Source organism: Ranitomeya variabilis, chromosome 2 (genome assembly GCF_051348905.1).
Source record: "Ranitomeya variabilis isolate aRanVar5 chromosome 2, aRanVar5.hap1, whole genome shotgun sequence".
Lineage (NCBI taxonomy): Eukaryota > Metazoa > Chordata > Amphibia > Anura > Dendrobatidae > Ranitomeya > Ranitomeya variabilis.
Genome location: NC_135233.1, coordinates 484,041,856 through 484,063,686, shown reverse-complemented (window position 1 = coordinate 484,063,686; position 21,831 = coordinate 484,041,856). Strand labels below are relative to the sequence as shown.

Here is a 21,831-nt window from a genome sequence, read left to right as displayed (position 1 = left end):
AAGTGGACGTTATTTGATTTTTCAGGACTATCTTAGATCTCTTCTTGTAATATTACTTCACATGTACAAGCATATCATATCTTATAAAGCATAAATGAATGCTTATGTTTGTATTATACTAATTAAACAACTATTACCAGTGGTGTACCACCAATGACAGCAAGATATGTAACTACAGTGAGACCTCATTCCAAATGACTTGACCCAATTTCTGGCATCCGCCCATTTCTACCGACATTTTCTATATTCGTTTGGATTTGTAGTGAGTGTCCTTACGCACTGAGCCCACTTCATATCCAGCAGGTGCCGGCTGTTTTATTCAGCAGACACTAACTAGTGATTACAATTGTCGTCATTGGAGCTAGCTCTGACAACACCAGTTCAGCTATTGGTTAAATTGGGGGCTTCTATGTTACACCCATTAGGCTATGGAATTGATTTAGTTAATTCACCAGGAGCCAATTTGAGGTACTCCATATGAATCTTAGCTATGGGCTTCCTTGTTTACGCCTCTGAACATTACCATGCCATTATTAATCTTCTATTCTGGAATTAAGAGAATAAGGACCTGATGAAATGTTCTGGCTTTTGCAGGTAAACCCACTGAATTACTTTGATGCTTGTGTCAATGATGCTTGTTCCTGTGATACTGGTGGAGATTGTGAGTGCTTCTGTACGGCAGTAGCTGCTTATGCCCAGGCTTGCAGTGAAGCTGGAGCCTGTGTAAGCTGGAGAACCCCAACAATGTGCCGTATGTACCTTTCAATTTAACACTATGGCAACATGACAACATGGCAACATGTGTTACGAGATTGTTGTGTATAATGGTTTCATAGTTAAACAGTTTTTTTAGGTTGAAGGTAGACCTAAGTCCTTCAAGTTCAACCTATAACGCTACATTTTCACTCAATGCCAAAAAAGTTATTGGCCTTACTTGATTTTCTTGTTCGCATCTTGCCAATTATTTCAGTTCTAAATTCACAGCATTAAATGTCATTCACTTGAACTCATCCCTTTCTAATATATATTTTTTCCTCTACAACAGCTGTTTTCTGTGATTACTACAATAGTCAAGGACACTGTGAGTGGCATTATAAATCATGTGGTGCCCCATGCATGAAGACCTGTAGAAACCGAGCTGGAACCTGTTACCATAACTTGCCAGGCCTGGAAGGTAAATATGGTCCTGCCTTGGTTAAACAACAGAAGGACAATTTAGATTATTTTAACACTATATATAACATAGTGCCAAAACTTTATATACAGCTTTCAAAAAATACTGTAGACTGGAAGCAGCACTCCAATGGAAATCAGTGAAAAAAATGGACTTTATTCACACAAATACATGCAACATTTCAACACCTCATTTGAAGCCTTTCTCAAGCATTTGAATAAAGTCCACTTTTTTATGATTTTCATTAGCGTGCTGTTTCCAATCTATTTTTTCTACATTTGGAGTCTTCTTGGCTGGTTGCTTGCGTGAGCATTGCACCCACATCATTAGGACTGTGCTGCTATTTTTCTTGGTTATTACTTAAAAATTAGATATTTGAAACTAGTCAGTACGATATGGAATACACTACATAATCCAGTTCCCAAGTTTAAACATTGACTCCCAAATTACCTTACAATTTAAGACAATGACAATACGACAACATGTGTCATGAGATTGCGGTGTACTATGGTTTCATAGATAAACAGTTTTTTAGGTTGAAAGTAGACATAAGTTCATTGGGTTCAGCCTATAACCTTATATGTTGATCCAGAGGAATGCAAAACTGCCATGAGGCAGAAGCATTGTGATATAAAATCTAAACATTTCCTATAGTGTTAAATTGTGACCTGTGACCGATTGTGACTGTGACACATAATTGAAAATGTGTCCAATTGTGTTTGATTTTCTGCAAAATACACACAACTTGATTGCCAATGACAACAATGAGATTTGCATAGTCGTGAAACAGCAAGTCGCAGATAAGTAGCGCTAACTTTTTTTTATTAAGTGAGTTGTTTGAGTATTGCTATCAGCGTGTGGCCGCAGCTATAGGTAAAGACCTAAGCTGTCTGTCTTAATTTTTTGCCATTAAAAGGTACCATATTTGCAAGATTATTATTTTGTTTCTTTAGCGTTTGTGCAGACGACCGTAAAAACTGGACGAGTGATACCATGGTTCCCAGAAAATAAGCCCTAGCATGATTTTACAGGATTTTTGGAGAATGCTTGAATTATGAGCCCTACTTCAAAAATAAGTCCTAGTTACAATCAGGGTTGGCATTAGGGGGAGTCAAATTGGATAACTGCCCACAGCCACCACTCTCTTAGGGGCCCATTGCATTTCTATTCCAAGGTTAATACTGTTTAAGGACCTTTGGTGACTTTACAGTCATGGACCATGATGTCACCAAAGGTCTCTTAACTGAACAGGACACAGGCTAGTGTGCAGAGCCACGATGTAGTGAGAAGGAAGAGCAAACTAGGCAATTTCTCAAGGTCCCCACTCTCTTATGGGACACAGCATTTCTATTCCGAGGTTAAGACTGCTCAACGAACTTTGGTGCCATCATGGTCGCCAACTGAGTGCAGTCCAATTTACACAGATGGACAGAATGAGGAAGATTTATTTAAAAAATGTATTATTTTAATTTTCTTCTTATTTTTTATTATATTTATGAGATATGCTAATAACACTTGACTCCAGCTCTGCATCAGAGAATCGCATCACAGGTGTGGAGGAGACAGAAAAAGTAATTTATCTGTCTCCTCCCTTGCTTGTCTCGGCGTATATCGGACAGCACTGGGATGACAGCCAAGTCTCACTGTCAATTGCAGCATGCTGCGATAGTTCTCTAATGCCGAATCAGCATGAGAAAATAATTGCTTATCTTCACTGCCCATAGAATAACATTGGGAGGAGTGCTATCCGATAAAATATCGGAAAGCACTTGGCCGTGTTATATTCATATGAGAGAGGCGTTATACTGTTTATAAGACGTCAGAGCCATGTGGCTATCCAAGCACTACTTATCTGCAAAGATACACTAGTAGTAACATTTATTAGTTTGTAGCAATGAAAAAAAATGAATCATCTATTGATGCATGTATTTACAGGATGCTACCCCCAGTGCCCACCTGAAAGTCCCTATTTTGATGAGGACAGAATGGAATGTGTAGAAGCCTGCCCTTGCTATTCACTCGATGGAGTAGAGTATTCTATTGGTCAGAATATGCCTCTAGAGGATAGTGACAACATCTGTTCAACTTGGTAAGAAAAGTATCTGTCAGGCATTAGAACCCAAATAGTAAACTTATAGTTTAGTCTGCAATGCTAAGTTTCCCATATGTATTATTTACAGAGGAACTCTCACCAGTTCAAATCGGGGCAGTATTTCATCTTAATTTATTTCCACTTCTCTCTATTATATTATTTTTTTTAAAGAAATGTGTCATACAGTTCCAGAGATATGAGTCTTTTCATTTGGTGCTGATTTTATTAGTCTTTAGCAAGGGGGCGTGACTTACAGAATTATCTGGGGGTGTGACTTTAGTCTGTTCTGCCTAATTACCCTGTGGGCCACTCCTCCATGGCAAAGACCATGAACATTAGCACTAAATCAAAAGGCCCATATATCTAGAGTTGTATGGCAGATGTTAAAAATACAAAAATGGAATTACTCAGAGGAGCAGCTGGAACAAAATAAGAGCTAGAACTGGTCAATTTTGACATGGTGATAAGTCCCCTTCAAGCCTCAAGTACATTTTTAAGCTCTTTATAACAAACATTGCTATTATAATTGAAGGAATGAATAACACTTCTACATCGTTATTATAGCTTAACTAAGTATGGATCTAAGAGCTTGTTGACTTTTTTCAATTTATAGAATGGTGAATCTGGGCACTTTAGAAAGTGACTTTTTATATAGATTCTCTATAGTCTCTAGATATACTATTTCATTATAGCATAGCACATTTTTAGTGTGTTTAGAACAACTATCAGAAAATACCTAAAAAAAACTTGCTTGTGGCCTAGAAATTGTTAAAGACTAACTAAACTTTTAATAGTTTCAGCACTTTTCTTTAAGACACAGCCTAATGTGTGGAGCCACTGTATACTTCTCATAACAGGACTTTTTTGATTGCACTTTGGCTTTTTCTTTAATCTTTCACACATCTATTTTTGCCTGGCTTCCAGTTTTCAAGTCACTTAGTTTCAGCAGAAAAAAACATACAGTAATGATGATTGTTAACAATTATATTTTTCGGTATTTTTTAAAGATTTTTAAGAGAACTTTAAAAAATAACCATCATTTTAATTTCAAATTGAATTAGTACCCATATTTTCCATCTTCCTGATTTTACAGTAATAGTCATCATTACCATTACAGTATTATGATAGTGATCTTGTTACGATATTACTGGAAAAACATTTTCTTGTAAAAATTATTTCAATTTTCCATTAATAACCTATTTGGGAAAATAGTTAACTCACACTAATTAAATTAAATGAAAAATAAAAAAATTCAAGTGATATTTTAATTAAAAAAAGTTATAATATATAATATAAAATGTGTAATATACTAAAAATAAATGTGGCATAACCGTAATTCTACTGACCTGCAGAATAAATATAATACATCATTTGAAAACTGCATGGTGAACAACAACAAAAAAATTTTAAAAAAACTTTGCACGATTGCTATTTTTTTTGTACGGTTGGATTTTTTATTGGCCAGCACACAGACTTGTTGAGTAATGGCTGATATCGATCCATAAATATCGGATCAGAATAGGACATATTCTGAGGCTCACAAATCTAATACTTGGATCCGTAATTTCCAATGGATGTCTGAATGTGTACATACATTCATCCCAATTAATTCTAATTAAAAGTTGGACCACATACACATCTGGCATGGATGTGTGAATACAGACTAAATCTCACTGGTAAATTAAATTAAAACAGAACAAATTATATTAGTCCAACTTTTACTATGAACTTTGATAGTTTCCTTTAGCATTTAATGGCGTTGGAAGGAGTAAGAGTGACTTGTAGCCATGTATTTCTGACACTGATTTTAATGGCCGAGAACAATAAAAGAATAACTGAGTCTGCCCAAAAGCATCTTTGTAAGCCAGCCAAAAGTGATGGAAATTAAAAAAAATTGTATTGATTTAGGTTTTATTGATTAATTCTATTAAAAAATACAAGTAAAATATATATGTTTGATCTTTTTTCAATTTCAGCTTGTGTACTCCAGCTGGCAGACAGTGTACTTATGAAGGTAAGAACATTCATGTACTTATCAAGTGTTTAAAGATCTAAGACAATATAAGTGCATCTCCTCATCTAAAATGCACTTATTAAATGAGGAGATGCAAAGTACATGAAAAATAACAATCTTTTGTTAAGTCTCATCACATATCTGTAATAAAATAGTATATAAGATCCAAGCTGGAACGTTTTGGTCTAACGTGTGCAGATTGACAGATGGTGTGCCCTATGCTGCATGCTATACCATGGTTGCTCATCATACAAAGAAAATAAGTGCAATTGTGCAAATAAAGGAGCCAATAACATGGCATGCTATAACATTGTAGTTGTAGCATCCCTTGGCTGCCTGCTTGATCACTGCTGCATCTGTAGCTCTTTTTTGGATCTGTTTTTTGCACCAAAGTAGTAGAGATGAGACGATCTATCCATGTAAAAGTGAAACGAATTTCCTAAAATTCTCAGTTTCACCACAATTCAAACATCTCTGATTCAATTTGCGGTACACAAAAAAATCTTGCCCAGCACCATTTGCCTCTCTGTTAAAGTGGGCTAATGTCACTTAGGGCTGCCGCGTGCCCTTCCCACAATACCCTGCAGCTACGACATTTCATGGAATATCTTGTACAGTGGTGGTCCCTACCGGGGCCATCACAGATCAGGGTTACAAGAGGAGCACAGTTTGTACAGTAGAGTTTTTTTTCCATCTCCAGAGTTACTGGGTAAGAGTGTAAGCTCTTATGGTCAGTGAGGTTCCCTCTATCTCTTGTAGATTGTAAGCTCTTATGGCCAGCGGGGTCCCCTCTCTCTCCTGTAGAGTCTAAGATATTATGACCAGCAGGGTCCTCTCTCTCTTGTAGAGTGTAAGCTATTATGGCCAGTGGGGTTGTCTCTCTCCTGTAGAGTTCAAGCTCTTACAGTCAGTGGGGCCATCTTTCTCGCCCACTGTTCTTTAGAGAATTAAGAAGTTATTATGGTCAACATGGCTCTCTCTCTCTTGTAGACTGCAAGCTTTTACAATCAGCGGGTTCTATATTTCTCATGTAGAGTTTGAGCTCTTATGATCAGCCGGGTCCTCGCGCTCTCTCTCTGTTTTTCTCCAGTAGAATATAAGCTGTTATGGTCAGCATGATTCTCTCTCTCTCCTCCCTCATGTGTATTTATAAGCAATTACAAACTTTTCAGTATTGAGATTTGGGCAAATTTATTCACCGCAAACCGAATTTTTAGGGAGCATTCGGCTTATTGGAATTTCAAAAGATCAAATGATCTCTAGCCTTTAGCTTGAGACCCTCCCATTATAAACCACAGCATAGAGTTAATATAAAGAGTGTATGCCAGTAAATTACATGTTGGGTCATTCATATGGTCAGTAGCGACTTTCTTTGATAATAGCTAGTCATCTTTGTGTTTGTCCTGCTTTATTTGTTTTAATACATATTGTAATAACTCAGTGAAACTAAAATGGGTGTTCAAACTTAGTAATAGACTACATTTTTTTGCAGAATGTTGTTTGTATGAAGGGAAAATATTCAGAACACCGGAACTTATATACAATACAACTGATGGCATTGGTGGATGCATTGAAGCATACTGCATTAAAGGAAATATCAGTAGATCCAACACAGATTGTAGATTAGTTACAACTACGCCTACAACAGTTTTCAGCTTTTCCACTACAACACCTGTAACAACACCAACAACAACACCGCTAACAGGAACACCTGTAATATCATTAACAACACAATCAACAACACCAGAAATATCAACATCAGGAACACCGCCATCATCCTCAACAGGAACACCTATAATATCATCAACAACACCAGGAACATCAACATCAGGACCATCATCACCACCACCATCATCCACAACAGGAACACCTATAATATCATCAACAACACAATCAACATCAGAAACATCACCATCAGTACCACCACCACCATCCACAACAGGAACACCAACAACAACACCAATAACCTCTACAACTTCCACCGTCAGCACTAGTACTAAAGGTAAGATTACTTTTAATATTAGAATCATTAAGATTTCCTTTGTCAGTAAACTCTGTTGATTTGCTCTGGATCTATATTCTTTTTAAATTTGGCTTTTTTCATTGTATATCTTCTCTTGTGCATGTGTGAGATGATCATAGGTGGGAATTAGTGCTTGAACTTAAGATAGCTGCTGGGTGATCCAATAGAGTCATGGAGCATATATGTATGTATATATATATATATATATATATATATATATATATATATATATATATATATATATATATAGGCAGAGGAATACGAATACGGGAAAAAAAGGTGGGTATACCTGGGTAAAATCTAGTGCAATGCACTGCTATGTCTCTTTAAGATCTGTTAGGTATTAGAGGATATATAGGAGTTCATACCATATAATAAAGTCAATGTGACACCTGGACAAAGCTTTCTACAGCGAAATGTGCTTCGAGTGTGATGTATACCTGGCTTTCTATTGTGTCTGCTTTTCTTATAAAGTTTCATGTGTTCCTTTATTGGTTGAGTACCTCCATATGGATGTAAGATATAGCTGTAAGAGTTTATGACTCTTTTGTCATATAAAATATAGTACTACATGGATAAAATACCATCTATATGAGTATACAATTGGTAGAAGTTATTAAGATTTTTCTTACAGTGACCAAGCTCACTATTATATGGGCTTTTATTGACTAATTTGGCATGACAATTTGTATCTATGTGACACTGTGTCTTTATTATATGGTATGAACTCCTTGATTTTATTCGATTGGTACTTTTTTTATACAGATTCAAATATTTCTGATATTTGAGTGACACACAAGTGTTCACCACATTAAAAAACACAGCTCTCAAATTCATACTGTAACATAAAGAGTAACTTGTTTTAATTTTTATCTTGTAAATCAATAGACAACATGAAAATACGCAATTTTGTAATATATCTTATCAGAAAAATCTGCTTCTTTACCCTCCTGGTCTCAAAATTCTCAATTCATAGGGAAAATCTGTATTTTGTGAAGACAGATTTTTCCCATTACTGAGGTCAAAGATGAGAGCTGCGACTGATGAAATTTTATGAAGACTGGAGGGGGAGAAGTGGCAGGAGGGGCTCTGCATTTAGCTCCTCCCTTCAATTCCCGCCCATCTACATGGAGTTTCATTAGTTGTAACTGTCATCTCCTAGCCCAACAATGTAACAATGAATGTTCATTGAATGCCGATTTTACCTGAGAATTAAAAAATGTGAGAATGAATTATCAGTCCTGGCATAGAGAGAAACAGATTTTGGCAGTAAAGTATATAGCAAAGTTGCTAATTTTGTTGTGTACTATTGCTTTATGACATACCAATTAAAATGACAGTTATTTTTTATATCAGTTTGGGTCATGTGTGTCCATCACATGATCAGGATGAATTTTTATCTACTACCAGCAATAAAAATTCCTATTGAATCACGCAAACGTGAATTGAAAATCCTTGAGAAATTTACACATAAAAATACAATGACAAACTGTTAAAGGCAACCTGTCAGGCGATGCATGCTGCTCAAACTGTGGGAAGCAGGAATCACAACCAGGTGTATAATTCTCTGAATTACTCTGGGGTTCAAAGATAGTGTTGGATAATAATTTGGAAGATCCAGCTGGATACCAAGAACAGTCTGACTCGCTATCAGTAGGCTCCTCCCAGGTCTGATGAAGTTGATTGACAGGTCTATCGCTAGAGTCTACATTCTTAAAGACCTGTCAATCAGCAACCATGGAGCTAGAGAGAAACTTTCCGGGGCTGCACCTGACCTGTCTGGATCTTCAAAGTAAATACTAACTCCTAAAATCATGCAGCAAGGTTCTGATTCATGTTGGCTGAGGTTTGGGTAGCATGAATTGCATGATAGATTTTCTTTAATAATATCAATTAGCATGTGGGTATAGCATGATGTTGCCTGCTAAAAAAAGTAAATAAAAAAAGTTTGAACATTTCTCCTTCAAATATACAATAATTATAGACTTCACCCATCAATTTATTAAGTTAGTTTAACTAAAATATATAAAAAAGGAAAGAAATAAACTGTCTTACATTACAAACATTATACAATTGTACAGCACAAAAATTGAAACAATTTTGAATTAATGGCATGGTATCACATCTTGTTTCACAAATATGAAAGCAATTAAGTAAAATATACACATATCACATGATTTTGTGTCAAAGGAGCAATAATCTAATATATATTGGGAAGCTAAATGTTCAAATATCTTCAAACTATTTTCTATAAAAAAATTAAGTTACATTTAGCTGCCTGTAGTTGACAATCTAGTCATTTAGAAAAAAAAAGGAATATACAGTATATATTCGAGTATAAGCCGACCCAAGTATAAGCTGAGACCCCTAATTTTGCCACAAAAAACTGGGAAAGCTTAATGACTCGAGTATAAGCCTAGGGTGGAAAACGCAGCAGGTACTGGTAAATGTCAAAAACAAAAATAGATACCAATAAAAGTAAAATTATATCAGACATCAGTAGGTTCCATATTGAATCAGGAGCCCCATATAGTGCTCCATAAAGTTTATGATGGCCCCATAAAATGCTCCATATTAAAATATGCCCCATATACTGCTGCACAAATGTTGATTATGACCCCATAAAATGCTCAATACAGACATTTGCCCCATATAATGCTGCACAAATGCAGATTATGGCCCCATAAGATGCTCCATAAAGATATTTGCCCCATATAAAGCTGCACAAACGTTGATTATGGCCCCATAAGATGCTCCATACAGACATTTGCCCCATATAATGCTGCACAAATGCAGATTATGGCCCCATAAGATGCTCCATAAAGATATTTGCCCCATATAAAGCTGCACAAACATTGATTATGGCCCCATAAGATGCTTCATAAAGATATTTGCCTTATATACTGCTGCACAAACGTTGATTATGGCACCATAAGATGCTCCATACAGACATTTGCCCCATATGCTGTTGCTGGAATTAAAAAAAAAAATCACATACTCACCACTCATTGCTCATTCCTCAGGCCCCCGGCACTTGCTATATTCACCTGTCTGCGTTCCACCGCCATCCACCGCTGTGTCTTCCCCGTCCTCTGCACTGATGTTCAGGCAGAGGGCGGTGCACACTAATCACGTCATCGCACCCTCTGACCTGAGCATCACTGCAGAGGATGGGGAAGATGCAGCGGCGGACAGTGGTGGAACGAGGGACAGGTGAATATCGCACACTGACCTGTTATACTCACCTGCTCCTGGCGTGGTCCCTGGTTCCCTGGCAGCTTCTTCCTGTATTGAGTGGTCACATAATGTTAGGTGTCGAGTTCCCGCCTCTGCACAGGGGGAATCTTGAACCACCTCCGCTGCGGTCTCCCATTCTTCTCCAGCCGCAGTGGAGCCTGTTCAGCGGAGATGTCGGTCCCAGCATCAGGCTCAGGCAGATACTCTGCAACTGGCTACTGCTGTTCTTCCAGGCTCTGCCATTATAGCCAGTACTGGTCAGCGGTGAGAACTCGCTTCTGCTTTCTCCCTTCTGAGCATGCCCAAAGGAAGACCTCTCATTGGAGGTCAGGTGTTACACGCTCAGGTCCTGAAGCCCCCGGGCAAGACTTTTGTACCTTCAAATCTGCGACCGGAGGTTTTCTCTTGGGCTCATTCGTCCAGGGTCGGTGGACATTTTGGGACCAAGAGGACATTTGAGCTTCTGGCGAGAACATATTGGTGGCCGCATATGGCTCGTGATGTCGGGGATTATATCCGGGCATGTGTCTCCTGCGCCAGGAGTCGATCTCCTTGGCAATGGCCTGCTGGGCTACTTTACCCCAAGCTGGTGGGAGATGGGCCCTGGGAGATGGTCGGGATGGACTTCGTGGTGGGCTTACCTAAGTCTCGTAGCTGCACCATTATCTGGGTAGTCACCAATCATTTCTCTAAAACTGTGCACTTGGTGCCGCTTCCACGGTTATCTTCTGCACGGGCCTTGGCGGCGTTGTTCACAAAATATATTTTCCATCCACATGACATGCCTGAAAAAATTGTCAGTGACCGGGGTCCCCAGTTTGCTTCACGGTTTTGGAGAGAGCTCTGTCGTTTACTCTGCATTGAGCTGAATCTCTCTTCTGCATACCATCCCGAGACGAAAGGGTTGGTAGAGAGGGCCAGCCTGATTCTGGTGACATACCTGTGACATTTTATCTCTGCTAGGCAGGATGACTGGGCATCCTTGCTACCTTGGGCGGAATTTGCCTTGAACAACGCCATAGCCGACTCCACTGTGCAGACTCCATTTCTCCTTGATTACGACCAGCATCTGTGTGTCCCTGTGCCCATGCCCATGTCATCCACCAATTCCAGGGTGGCAGACTGGGCAGTGGAGGCACGTGACATTTGGGACCGCACACAGGATGCCATTCGAGCCTACAAGGAGAGAATGAGGGTTTCTGCTGATACACACCGGCGCCCCGCTCCAACCTTCGCTCCTGGTGACTTAGCATGGCTCTCTGCCAGTAACATGAGGCTGTGAGTTGAGTCCACTAAGTTTGCGCCTCGTTACATTGGACCTTTCAAGGTTCTGGAACAGGTTAACCCTGTGTTCTACCGTCTGGCTGTTTCTCAGTGTCTTGGTATCACCAACACCTTTTATGTTTCCCTCTTAAAGCCCGTCTACATGTCCCGGTTTTCTGAGTCATCTCCCGGGACATCGGGTTCCTCCACGGATGAGTACGAGGTGAACTCTATCTTGGGGTGCATGGTGGTACGTGACAAGAAATACTATCTGTTGGACTGGAAGGGTCATGGCCCAGAGGACAGAACCTGGGAAACTGTGGAGCACATTCAGCCTTTGAGCGTAGCGAGGCTCAAGGAGGAGGGGGCCCTGGGGGGGTACTGTTAGGTGTCGAGTCCCTGCCTCTGCACAGGGGGAATCTCGAACCACCTCCACTGCGGTCTCCCATTCTTCTCCAGCCACAGTGGAGACTGCTCAGTGGAGATGTTGATCCCAGCGTCTGGCTCAGGCAGGTACTCTGCGCCTGGCTACTGCTGTTCTTCCAGGCTCTGCCATTATAGCCAGTACTGGTCAGCGGTGAGGACTCGCTTCTGGGACTGAGTCCTGCTTTCTCCCTTCTGAGCATGCCCAAAGGAAGACCTCTCATTGGAGGTCAGGGGTCACACGCTCAGGTTCTGAAGCAACTCCCCATTGGTCCTCTAGGAAGGTCCTGAAGTTGCTGCAGCTATAAAAGGTTTGCATGGCCGCACGGCCATGCGCTAGTATCAATCTTTGTCATGAGCTTTGTGTCAGTGTGGTCATGTATGTTTGTGGTCATAGAATACAGGCACCTCCGGTGAGGAGTATGTTTGCATGTATTCAGGGCCCAGCTGAAGTAAGCCACTAGAATACCGGCACCTCCGGTGAGTAATTATGTGTGTGCTTCTCTGACTGCATGACCACTGACTGCTATCAGCTCAGCAGTTAGCTGTGTACTCCTGTGAGATTAACAGGACACAGTGCTTTTCTATCTCAGAGACTCTGTGAAGTAACAGAGTTCTCTTATACTGCCATACAGTGCCATTTGCTAGCAGCAGGTTCTCCTCCTGCACGGTGGACCCCGGGCTGCGAACGCACCAATAATAACATCTAAATTTACTCGGTGCATTCTGCCAGCCCTAACACATAATACCGCTCGTAACAGTAATGAATATGCGGCTCCACCCCCATGGGAATGGAGTCGGGTCCATATTCATTACTGTAATGAGGGGTACCATGTGACCGCTCAATACAGGAAGAAGCTGCTGGCGCCGGGGAACCAGGGACGTGCAGGGACCATGCCAGGAGCAGGTGAGAATGATTACACAGCTGCCGCTCCCCCTCCCCTGCCGACCCCTGGGTATGACTCGAGTATAAGCCAAGTGGGGCAATTTCAGCCTAAAAAAATGGGCTGAAATTCTCAGCTTATACTCGAGTGTATACGGTAATAGTATTAGGATCAAAAATACTATGACTGGATGACAAACAAATGCTCTAAAAATGTTGTGAAGATCAGGGCTATTTTCACAAGTGGCAAAGTGTGGCCACAATCTCACTACAACTTAGAAATCCAAGACATCATCTGTTGCATGCAGATTTGTTAAGGATTTCATCCAAACTCATTTTCAAAACAATGCAAAGAGTGAAATCCTTACTAAAATTATACACAAGAATAAACAACCTACAATTTCAAAATACTTAGCAAGCTGAATTTTGAGTAGATTTTATTTCCTAATGTAAACAAAATTTGAAATTCTTATTTATTGGTATTATTCTGTAGATTGCTGCATATTTGATTAACTAAATTCAGAAATATTAATGTAGAGATATTCCTAAATTCTAAATCTAAAGATGGCTGAAAAATACACAATTAGTCACTAAGATATATACATTTTTGTTAATCTTTTCATTGCAGTATGCACAGTAGCTCCGGAGACTGTGGGATGCAAGTGGTCAGACTGGTATGATGTGGATTATCCTACTTATGGCAGTGAAAATGGAGATTTTGAAACCTTCGACAACATAAGAAAAAAAGGATTTAACATTTGTGATGCACCACAAAATGTCGAGTGCAGAGCAAAAGCTTTTCCAGATGATTCTCTAGAAGAACTTGGTCAACAGGTCACATGCAACAAATATGTGGGTCTTATTTGTCTTAACAGTCAACAATTAACGAGAATATGCTACAATTATCAAATCAGAATACAATGTTGCTCTCCAAGCTCTTCAATACCTGATTGCACAACAGCAATAATATCATCATCTACCATTGAAACATCTACACCTACCTCTACTTCTACAACATCAACAAAAACAAGTACAAAAACAATTATTTCAACTCCATCAACAACCTCATCAGAGACAACAACTTCAAGCACACCAAGTACCACTGTTACGAAAACAACACATATTGTTCCACCTTCAACAACATCTACAACTGGAACAACAACTATATCCACTTCAACAACATCAACAATGACAACTCTGACAACTACTCCTGTTTCTACAAGTACTAGTAAAATTACAGTTTCAACAACACCAATCACTCAGTCGTCCACAAGTGCTTCCACTACTTCTTTTACAACTTGTCCTTATTCCATGAAATGCTATTGGTCATCGTTGATGATAGATAATGATGCACCAACAAACCCAGATAAAGAAGGAGAAATATATCCATCAAGCGATCATTCCAGCGAAGAAAATGACATATTCTCTAAAGGCATCTCTAAAGAACAAGATGGTCACTCTGCACAAAAAAGTTCTAATGGAAAATTTAGAAAGCCTCAGAAAGGATATTTCAATAAACTATTCAAAAAGATTTTCAAAGGTTTCTCAAGTGAAGAAGATGTCGGCCATAACACTGGTAGGAAAGATTCTAAACAGCAAGACAGCAAGCCCAGTAAAGGATATTTTAATGATTTATTAAAAAAATTCTTTAAAGCTTCATCAAGTGAAGAAGAGCAAAGCCGCGACTTTGGAAGACAAGATTCTAAAGAAGTCAGCAAAACAGATAAAGTATTTTTGAATGAAATAGTCAACAAAGTGTTCAAAGATTTTTCAAGTAAGGAAGATATACCTTCAGACATCTTCTCTGGTGATGATCTTGATAGCTCAGAATTGTTAAAGTTTGCTTCTTATGAAATATGTTCAACACAAGAAATGGCCAGTGATATTAAGTGTGAAGGAAGACCAGAGTTGAAAAACATAGTAAACGATGTACTATCAACGTGTACCAGGGACACAGGCATTGCTTGTCTTCTGGCCAAACAGGGTGGAATTGATACACCAGCATGTGACAAATATATAATAAAGGTGCAGTGCTGCTCTAAAATCTGTGGTGAAACAACATCATCATCCACATCATCTTCAATCAAAACATCTACACCCTCTGTCTCAACAACAACGCCTCCTATTGTACATTCAAGTTCCACAATGAGCATTATAACTACAACTACACAACCTACCTCAACATCAACTAAAACAACAACCAGCTCTATCTCAACTACAACACCTCACACAGTATCTTCAATCTCCACAACACCAAGTATAACAACCACTTCCACTTCATCAACAACATTAATAAAGACAACTATTCCTGTTTCTACAACTACAACCACACCACCCACATCATCTTCAACCAAAACATCTACAAGCTCTGTCTCAACAACGTCTCATACTGTAACATCAACATCAAGTCCATCTCCTCCATCATCTACAACCGGAACAACAAAAGTATCATCAACAACACAATCAACAACACCAGAAACATCAACATCAACAAAGTCAACAACAACGACAACAGGAACACCAACAACAAGAACACCAATAACCTCTACAACTACCACCACCCCTACCACCATCAGCACTAGTACTAAAGGTAAGATTGCTTTTAATATTAGCATCATTAAGATTTCCTGTGTCAGTAAATCGTGTTGATTTACTCTGGATCTACATTCTTTTAAATTTGTTTTTTTTTACATTGTATATCTTCCCCTGTTGTGCATGTGTGAGATAATCATAGGTGGGAATTTGTATATGAACTTGAGTTAGCTGCTTTTACATAAGAGGGTGATCCATAAGACAGAGCCCTGAGGCAGTTTCAAAACCATTAAACAAATTGAACATTAAGAAGAGAAAACTAAATTATTTAACTGTAAGGGAAAGTGTGGGGTAATGTTTGTAAGAATAATAACAAAATTACTAATCGGTTGATTTTAATATTTTTTATTATTATCTATATACTAACACTTAGATGAGCATTTTTTGGAAGGCTAAAACATCCTTTTTACAATATATTAAATAATAGAATACAATATATATATATATATATATATATATATATATATATATATATATATATATATATATACTGTATATATATATATATATATAACTGTATATATATATATATATATATATATATATATATATATATATATATATATATATATATATGTATCTATATATATAATTGTCTAAGGGTTTTTCCGTCTGTCTGTCTGTCTGTCCTGGAAATCCCGCATCTTTGATTGGTCGAGGCCGCCAGGCCTGGCAGCCTCGACCAATCAGAGACGCGGGATTTCCAGGACAGACAGACAGACAGACAGAAATAATAATTGCCATGGCGACGATGATGTCATAAAGGTTGCCTCGACCAATCAGCAACGGGCACAGTCTGCCGCGAATTCTGGAATTATCATTGTCCATATACTATGGGGACATGCATATTCTAGAATACCCGATGCGTTAGAATCGGGCCACAATCTAGTATATATATATATCTATATATATAATTGTCTAAGGGTTTTTCCGTCTGTCTGTCTGTCTGTCTGTCTGTCTGTCTGTCCTGGAAATCCCGCATCTCTGATTGGTCGAGGCCGCTAGGCCTCGACCAATCAGCGACGGGCACAGCATGGCGACGATGATGTCATAATGATGGCAGCCTCGACCAATCAGAGACGGGCACAGTATCGACGTAGATGTCATAATGGTTGCCATGGCGACGATGATGTCATAAAGGTTGCCTCGACCAATCAGCGACGGGCACAGTCTGCCGCGAATTCTGGAATCATCATTGTCCATATACTACGGGGACATGCATATTCTAGAATACCCGATGCGTTAGAATCAGGCCACAGTCTAGTATATGTATATTTATATATATTTGGGCAGGCTATACAAATATGGGAAAAAGGGTTGGTATACCTCCTGGGTAAAATCTTGTGCAATGCACTGCTATGCCTCTTAAAGCTCTGTTAGGGTATTACATAATATATGAGTTCATACCATATAATAAAGTCAAGGTGTCACCTGGACGAAGCTTTCCACAGCAAAATGCACTTCGGGTGTGTTGAGTCTTTGGCTTCTTGCATGATTGGTCTTGTTACCTTTACAATTAGATGTAATTTGTCTGCTTTTGTTATAATGTTTCATGTGCCTTTTTTTGGTTCAATACCCCCATATGGGTGTAAGATACAAGTCCAAGAGTTTAGGACTCTTGCCATATCAATCAAATATATTAGTATATGGATAAAATACCATCTATATGTATAAAAGATATGTATATAAGATACAATTATGTATATAACATACAATTATTAGACAATATTGAGATTCTCCTTACAATGACCAAGTTCACTATTATATGGGCTCTTTTATGACTCATTTGGCATGACAATTTGTATCTATGTGACACAGTGTTTTTATTATATGGTATGAACTCCTTGTTTTTATTTGATAGGTACTTTTTTAACAGCTATAAATATTTCTGATATTTTATTGATGCACAAGTGTTCACCACATTAAAAAACACAGCTCTCAAATCCATACTGTAACTTAAAGAGTAACTGCTGCTATAATTTTTATCTTGTAAATCAAAATACACATGAAAATAAGCAATTTTGTAATATATCTTATCAGAAAAATCTGCTTCTTTATTCTCCTGGAATGATCTTTCAGTCTCAAAATTCTCAATTCATAGGGAAAATCTGTATTTTGTGAAGACAGATTTTCCCATTACTGAAATCAAAGATGACAGTTACGTCTGATGAAATATTATGAAGACTGGAGGGGGAGAAGAGGAAGGAGTTGTCTGCATTTAGTTAATCCCTTCAATTCCCGCACATCTACATGGAGTTACATTAGTTTTAACTGTCATCTCCCAGCTCAAAAATTTAAAAATTAATGTTTATTGAATGCAGATTTTACCTGAGAATTAAACATTTTGACAATGAATGATCAGTCCTGGTGGAGAGAGAAGCAGATTTTGGCAGTAACGTATATAGCAAAGTTGCTAATTTTGTTGTATACTATTGCTTTATGAAATACCAATTAAAATGACAGTTACTTTTGATATCAGTTTGGGTCATGTGTGTTCATCACGTGATCAGGATGAATTTTTATTTACTACCAGCAATAAAAATTCCTATTGAATCACAGCAAACAGAGATCTTAAAATCCTTGAGAAATTTACACATAAAAATACAATGACAAACTGTTAAAGGCAACCTGTCAGGCGATGCAAGCTGCTCAAACCATGGGAAGCAGGAATCACAGCCAGGTATATAATTTTCTGAAATACTCTCATGGTTCAAAGATAAATTTGAATAAAAATTTTAAAGATCCAGCCGGATACCATAGCCAAGAACAGTCTGGCTCGCTATCAGTAGGCTCCTCCCAGTGCTGCTAAAGTTGATTAACAGGTCTCTTGCTTGAATCTACATAGTTAAAAGACCTGTCAATCAGCGACAATGGAGCTAGAAAGAAAATGTCAGGGGATGCACTGGACCAGTCTGGATCTTCAAAGTATATACTAACTCCTAAAATCATGCAGCCAGGTTCTGATTCATGTTGGCTGAGGTTTGGGTAGCATGAATTGCCTGGTAGGTTTTCTTTAATAATAACAATTAACATGTGGTTATAGCATGATGGTGCCTGCTAAAGCAAGTATATCAAAAAAATTGAGCATTTCTTTTTCAAATATACAATAACTATCAACTTCACCCATCAATTTATTAACCCCTTCACCCCCAAGGGTGGTTTGCACGTTATGGACCGGGCCAATTTTTACAATTCTGACCACTGTCCCTTTATGAGGTTATAACTCTGGAACGCTTCAACGGATCCTGGTGATTCTGACATTGTTTTCTCGTGACATATTGTACTTCATGATAGTGGTAAAATTTCTTTGATATTACCTGCGTTTATTTGTGAAAAAAATGGAAATTTGGCGACAATTTTGAAAATTTCGCAATTTTCCAAATTTGAATTTTTATGCAATTAAATCACAGTGATATGTCACACAAAATACTTAATAAGTAACATTTCCCACATGTCCACTTTACATCAGCACCATTTTGGAACCAAAATTTTTTTTTGTTAGGGAGTTATAAGGGTTAAAAGTTGACCAGCAATTTCTCATTTTTACAACACCATTTTTTTTTTAGGGACCACATCTCATTTGAAGTCATTTTGAGGGGTCTATATGATAGAAAATACCCAAGTGTGACACCATTCTAAAAACTGCACCCCTCAAGGTGCTCAAACCCACATTCAAAAAGTTTATTAACCCTTCAGATGTTTCACAGGAATTTTTGGAATGTTTAAATAAAAATGAACATTTAACTTTTTTTCACACAAAATTTACTTCAGTTCCAATTTGTTTTATTTTACCAAGGGTAACAGGAAAAAATGGACCCCCAAAGATGTTATACAATTTGTCCTGAGTACGCCAATACTCCATATGTAGGGGTAAACCACTGTTTGGGCGCATGACAGAGCTCGGAAGCGAAGGAGCGCCATTTGACTTTTCAATGCAAAATTGACTGGAATTGAGATGGGACGCCATGTTGCGTTTGGAGAGCCACTGATGTGCCTAAACATTGAAACCCCCCACAAGTGACACATTTTGGAAAGTAGACCCCCTAAGGAACTTATCTAGATGTGTGGTGAGCACTTTGACCCACCAAGTGCTTCACAGAAGTTTATAATGCAGAACCGTAAAAATAAAAAATCATATTTTTTCACAAAAATGATATTTTCACCCCCAATTTTTTATTTTCCCAGGGGTAAGAGAAGAAATTGGACCCCAAAAGTTGTTGTACAATTTGTCCTGAGTACGATGATACCCCATATGTGGGGGTAAACCACTGTTTGGGCGCATGGGAGAGCTCGGAAGGGAAGAAGCGCCGTTTGACTTTTCACTGCAAAATTGACAGGAATTGAGATGGGACGCCATGTTGCGTTTGGAGAGCCACTGATGTGCCTAAACATTGAAGCCCCCCCACAAGTGACACCATTTTGGAAAGTAGACCCCCTAAGGAACTTATCTAGAGCTGTGGTGAGCACTTTGACCCACCAAGTGCTTCACAGAAGTTTATAATGCAGAGCCGTAAAAATAAAACAAAATTTTTTTCCCACAAAAATTATTTCTTAGCCCCCAGTTTTGTATTTTCCCAAGGGTAACAGGAGAAATTGGACCACAATAGTTGTTGTCCAATTTGTCCTGAGTACGCTGATACCCCATATGTGGGGGGGAACCACCGTTTGGGCGCATGGAAGGGCTCGGAAGGGATGGAGCGCCATTTGGAATGCAGACTTAGATGGAATGGTCTGCAGGCATCACATTGCGTTTGCAGAGCCCCTAATGTACCTAAACAGTAAACCCCCCCCCACAAGTGACACCATTTTGGAAAGTAGACCCCCTAAGGAACTCATCTAGATGTGTTGTGAGAGCTTTGAACCCCCAAGTGTTTCACTACAGTTTATAACGCAGAGCCGTGCAAATAAAAAATATTTTTTTTCCACAAAAATTATTTTTTAGCCCCCAGTTTTGTATTTTTCCAAGGGTAACAGGATAAATTGGACCCTATATATTGTTGTCCAATTTGTCCTGAGTACGCTGATACCTGATATCTGGGGGTGAACCACCGTTTGAGCGCATGGCAGAGCTTGGAAGGGAAGGATCATCATTTGCAATGCAGACTTAGATGGATTGGTCTACAGGCGTCACATTGCGTTTGCAGAGCCCCTAATGTACCTAAACAGTATAAACCCCCCACAAGTGACCCAATATTGGAAACTAGACCCCCCCAAGGAACTTATCTAGTTGTGTTGTGAGAACTTTGAACCCCCAAGCGTTTCACTACAGTTTAGAACGCAGAGCCGTGAAGATAAAAAAAATAAAAAATTCCCCAAAAAATTATTTTTTAGCCCCCAGTTTTGTATTTTCCAAATGGTAACAGGAGAAATTGGACCCCAAAAGTTGTTGTCCAATTTGTCTTGAGTACGCTGATACCCCATATGTGGGGGGGGAACCACCGTTTGGGCGCATGGGAGGGCTCGGAAAGGAAGGAGCGCCATTTGGAATGCAGACTTAGATGGAATGGTCTGCAGGCGTCACATTGCGTTTGCAGAGCCCCTAATGTACCTAAACAGTAAAACCCCCCCACAAGTGACACCATTTTGGAAAGTAGAACCCCTGTTTGGGCGCACGGGAGAGCTTGGAAGGGAAGAAGCACTGTTTTACTTTTTCAACGCAGAATTGGCTGGAATTGAAATCGGACGCCATGTCGTGTTTGGATAGCCCCTGATGTGCCTAAACAGTGGAAACCCCCCAATTATAACTGAAACCCTAATCCAAACACACCCCTAACCCTAATCCCAATGGTAACCCTAACCACACCTCTAACCCAGACACACCCCTAACCCTAATCCCAACCCTAATCCCAACCGTAAATGTAATCCAAACCCTAACCCTAACTTTAGCCCCAACTCTAGCCCTAACCCTAACCCTAGCCCTAACCCTAATGGGAAAATGGAAATAAATACATTTTTTACATTTTTATAATTTTTCCCTAACTAAGCAGGTGATGAAGGGGGGTTTGATTTACTTTTATAGCGGGTTATTTAGCGGATTTTTATGATTGGCAGCCATCACACATGAAAGACGCTTTTTATTGCAAAAAATATTTTTTGCGTTACCACATTTTGAGAGCTATAATTTTTCTAT

General features: G+C 38.9%; 2 protein-coding genes across 2 annotated transcripts in view; both read left to right on the top strand.

Moving 5' to 3' along the window:
- The window catches only part of LOC143803854 (mucin-5B-like), a 37,003-nt gene extending 22,944 nt beyond the window's left edge, over positions 1 to 14,059 (top strand). Inside the window, exons 27-32 of the mRNA XM_077281619.1 lie at positions 595 to 751; positions 1,046 to 1,174; positions 3,110 to 3,263; positions 6,929 to 7,263; positions 13,738 to 13,943; positions 13,985 to 14,059. Coding sequence (XP_077137734.1) covers positions 595 to 751; positions 1,046 to 1,174; positions 3,110 to 3,263; positions 6,929 to 7,263; positions 13,738 to 13,943; positions 13,985 to 14,059 — 1,056 coding nt within the window. The remainder of the gene's footprint in view (positions 1 to 594; positions 752 to 1,045; positions 1,175 to 3,109; positions 3,264 to 6,928; positions 7,264 to 13,737; positions 13,944 to 13,984) is intronic.
- Positions 14,060 to 14,297: 238 nt separating this feature from the next.
- The window catches only part of LOC143803853 (uncharacterized), a 52,175-nt gene continuing 44,641 nt past the window's right edge, over positions 14,298 to 21,831 (top strand). The window contains exon 1 of the mRNA XM_077281618.1: positions 14,298 to 15,699. Within this exon, the coding sequence (XP_077137733.1) occupies positions 14,298 to 15,699 (1,402 nt within the window). The remainder of the gene's footprint in view (positions 15,700 to 21,831) is intronic.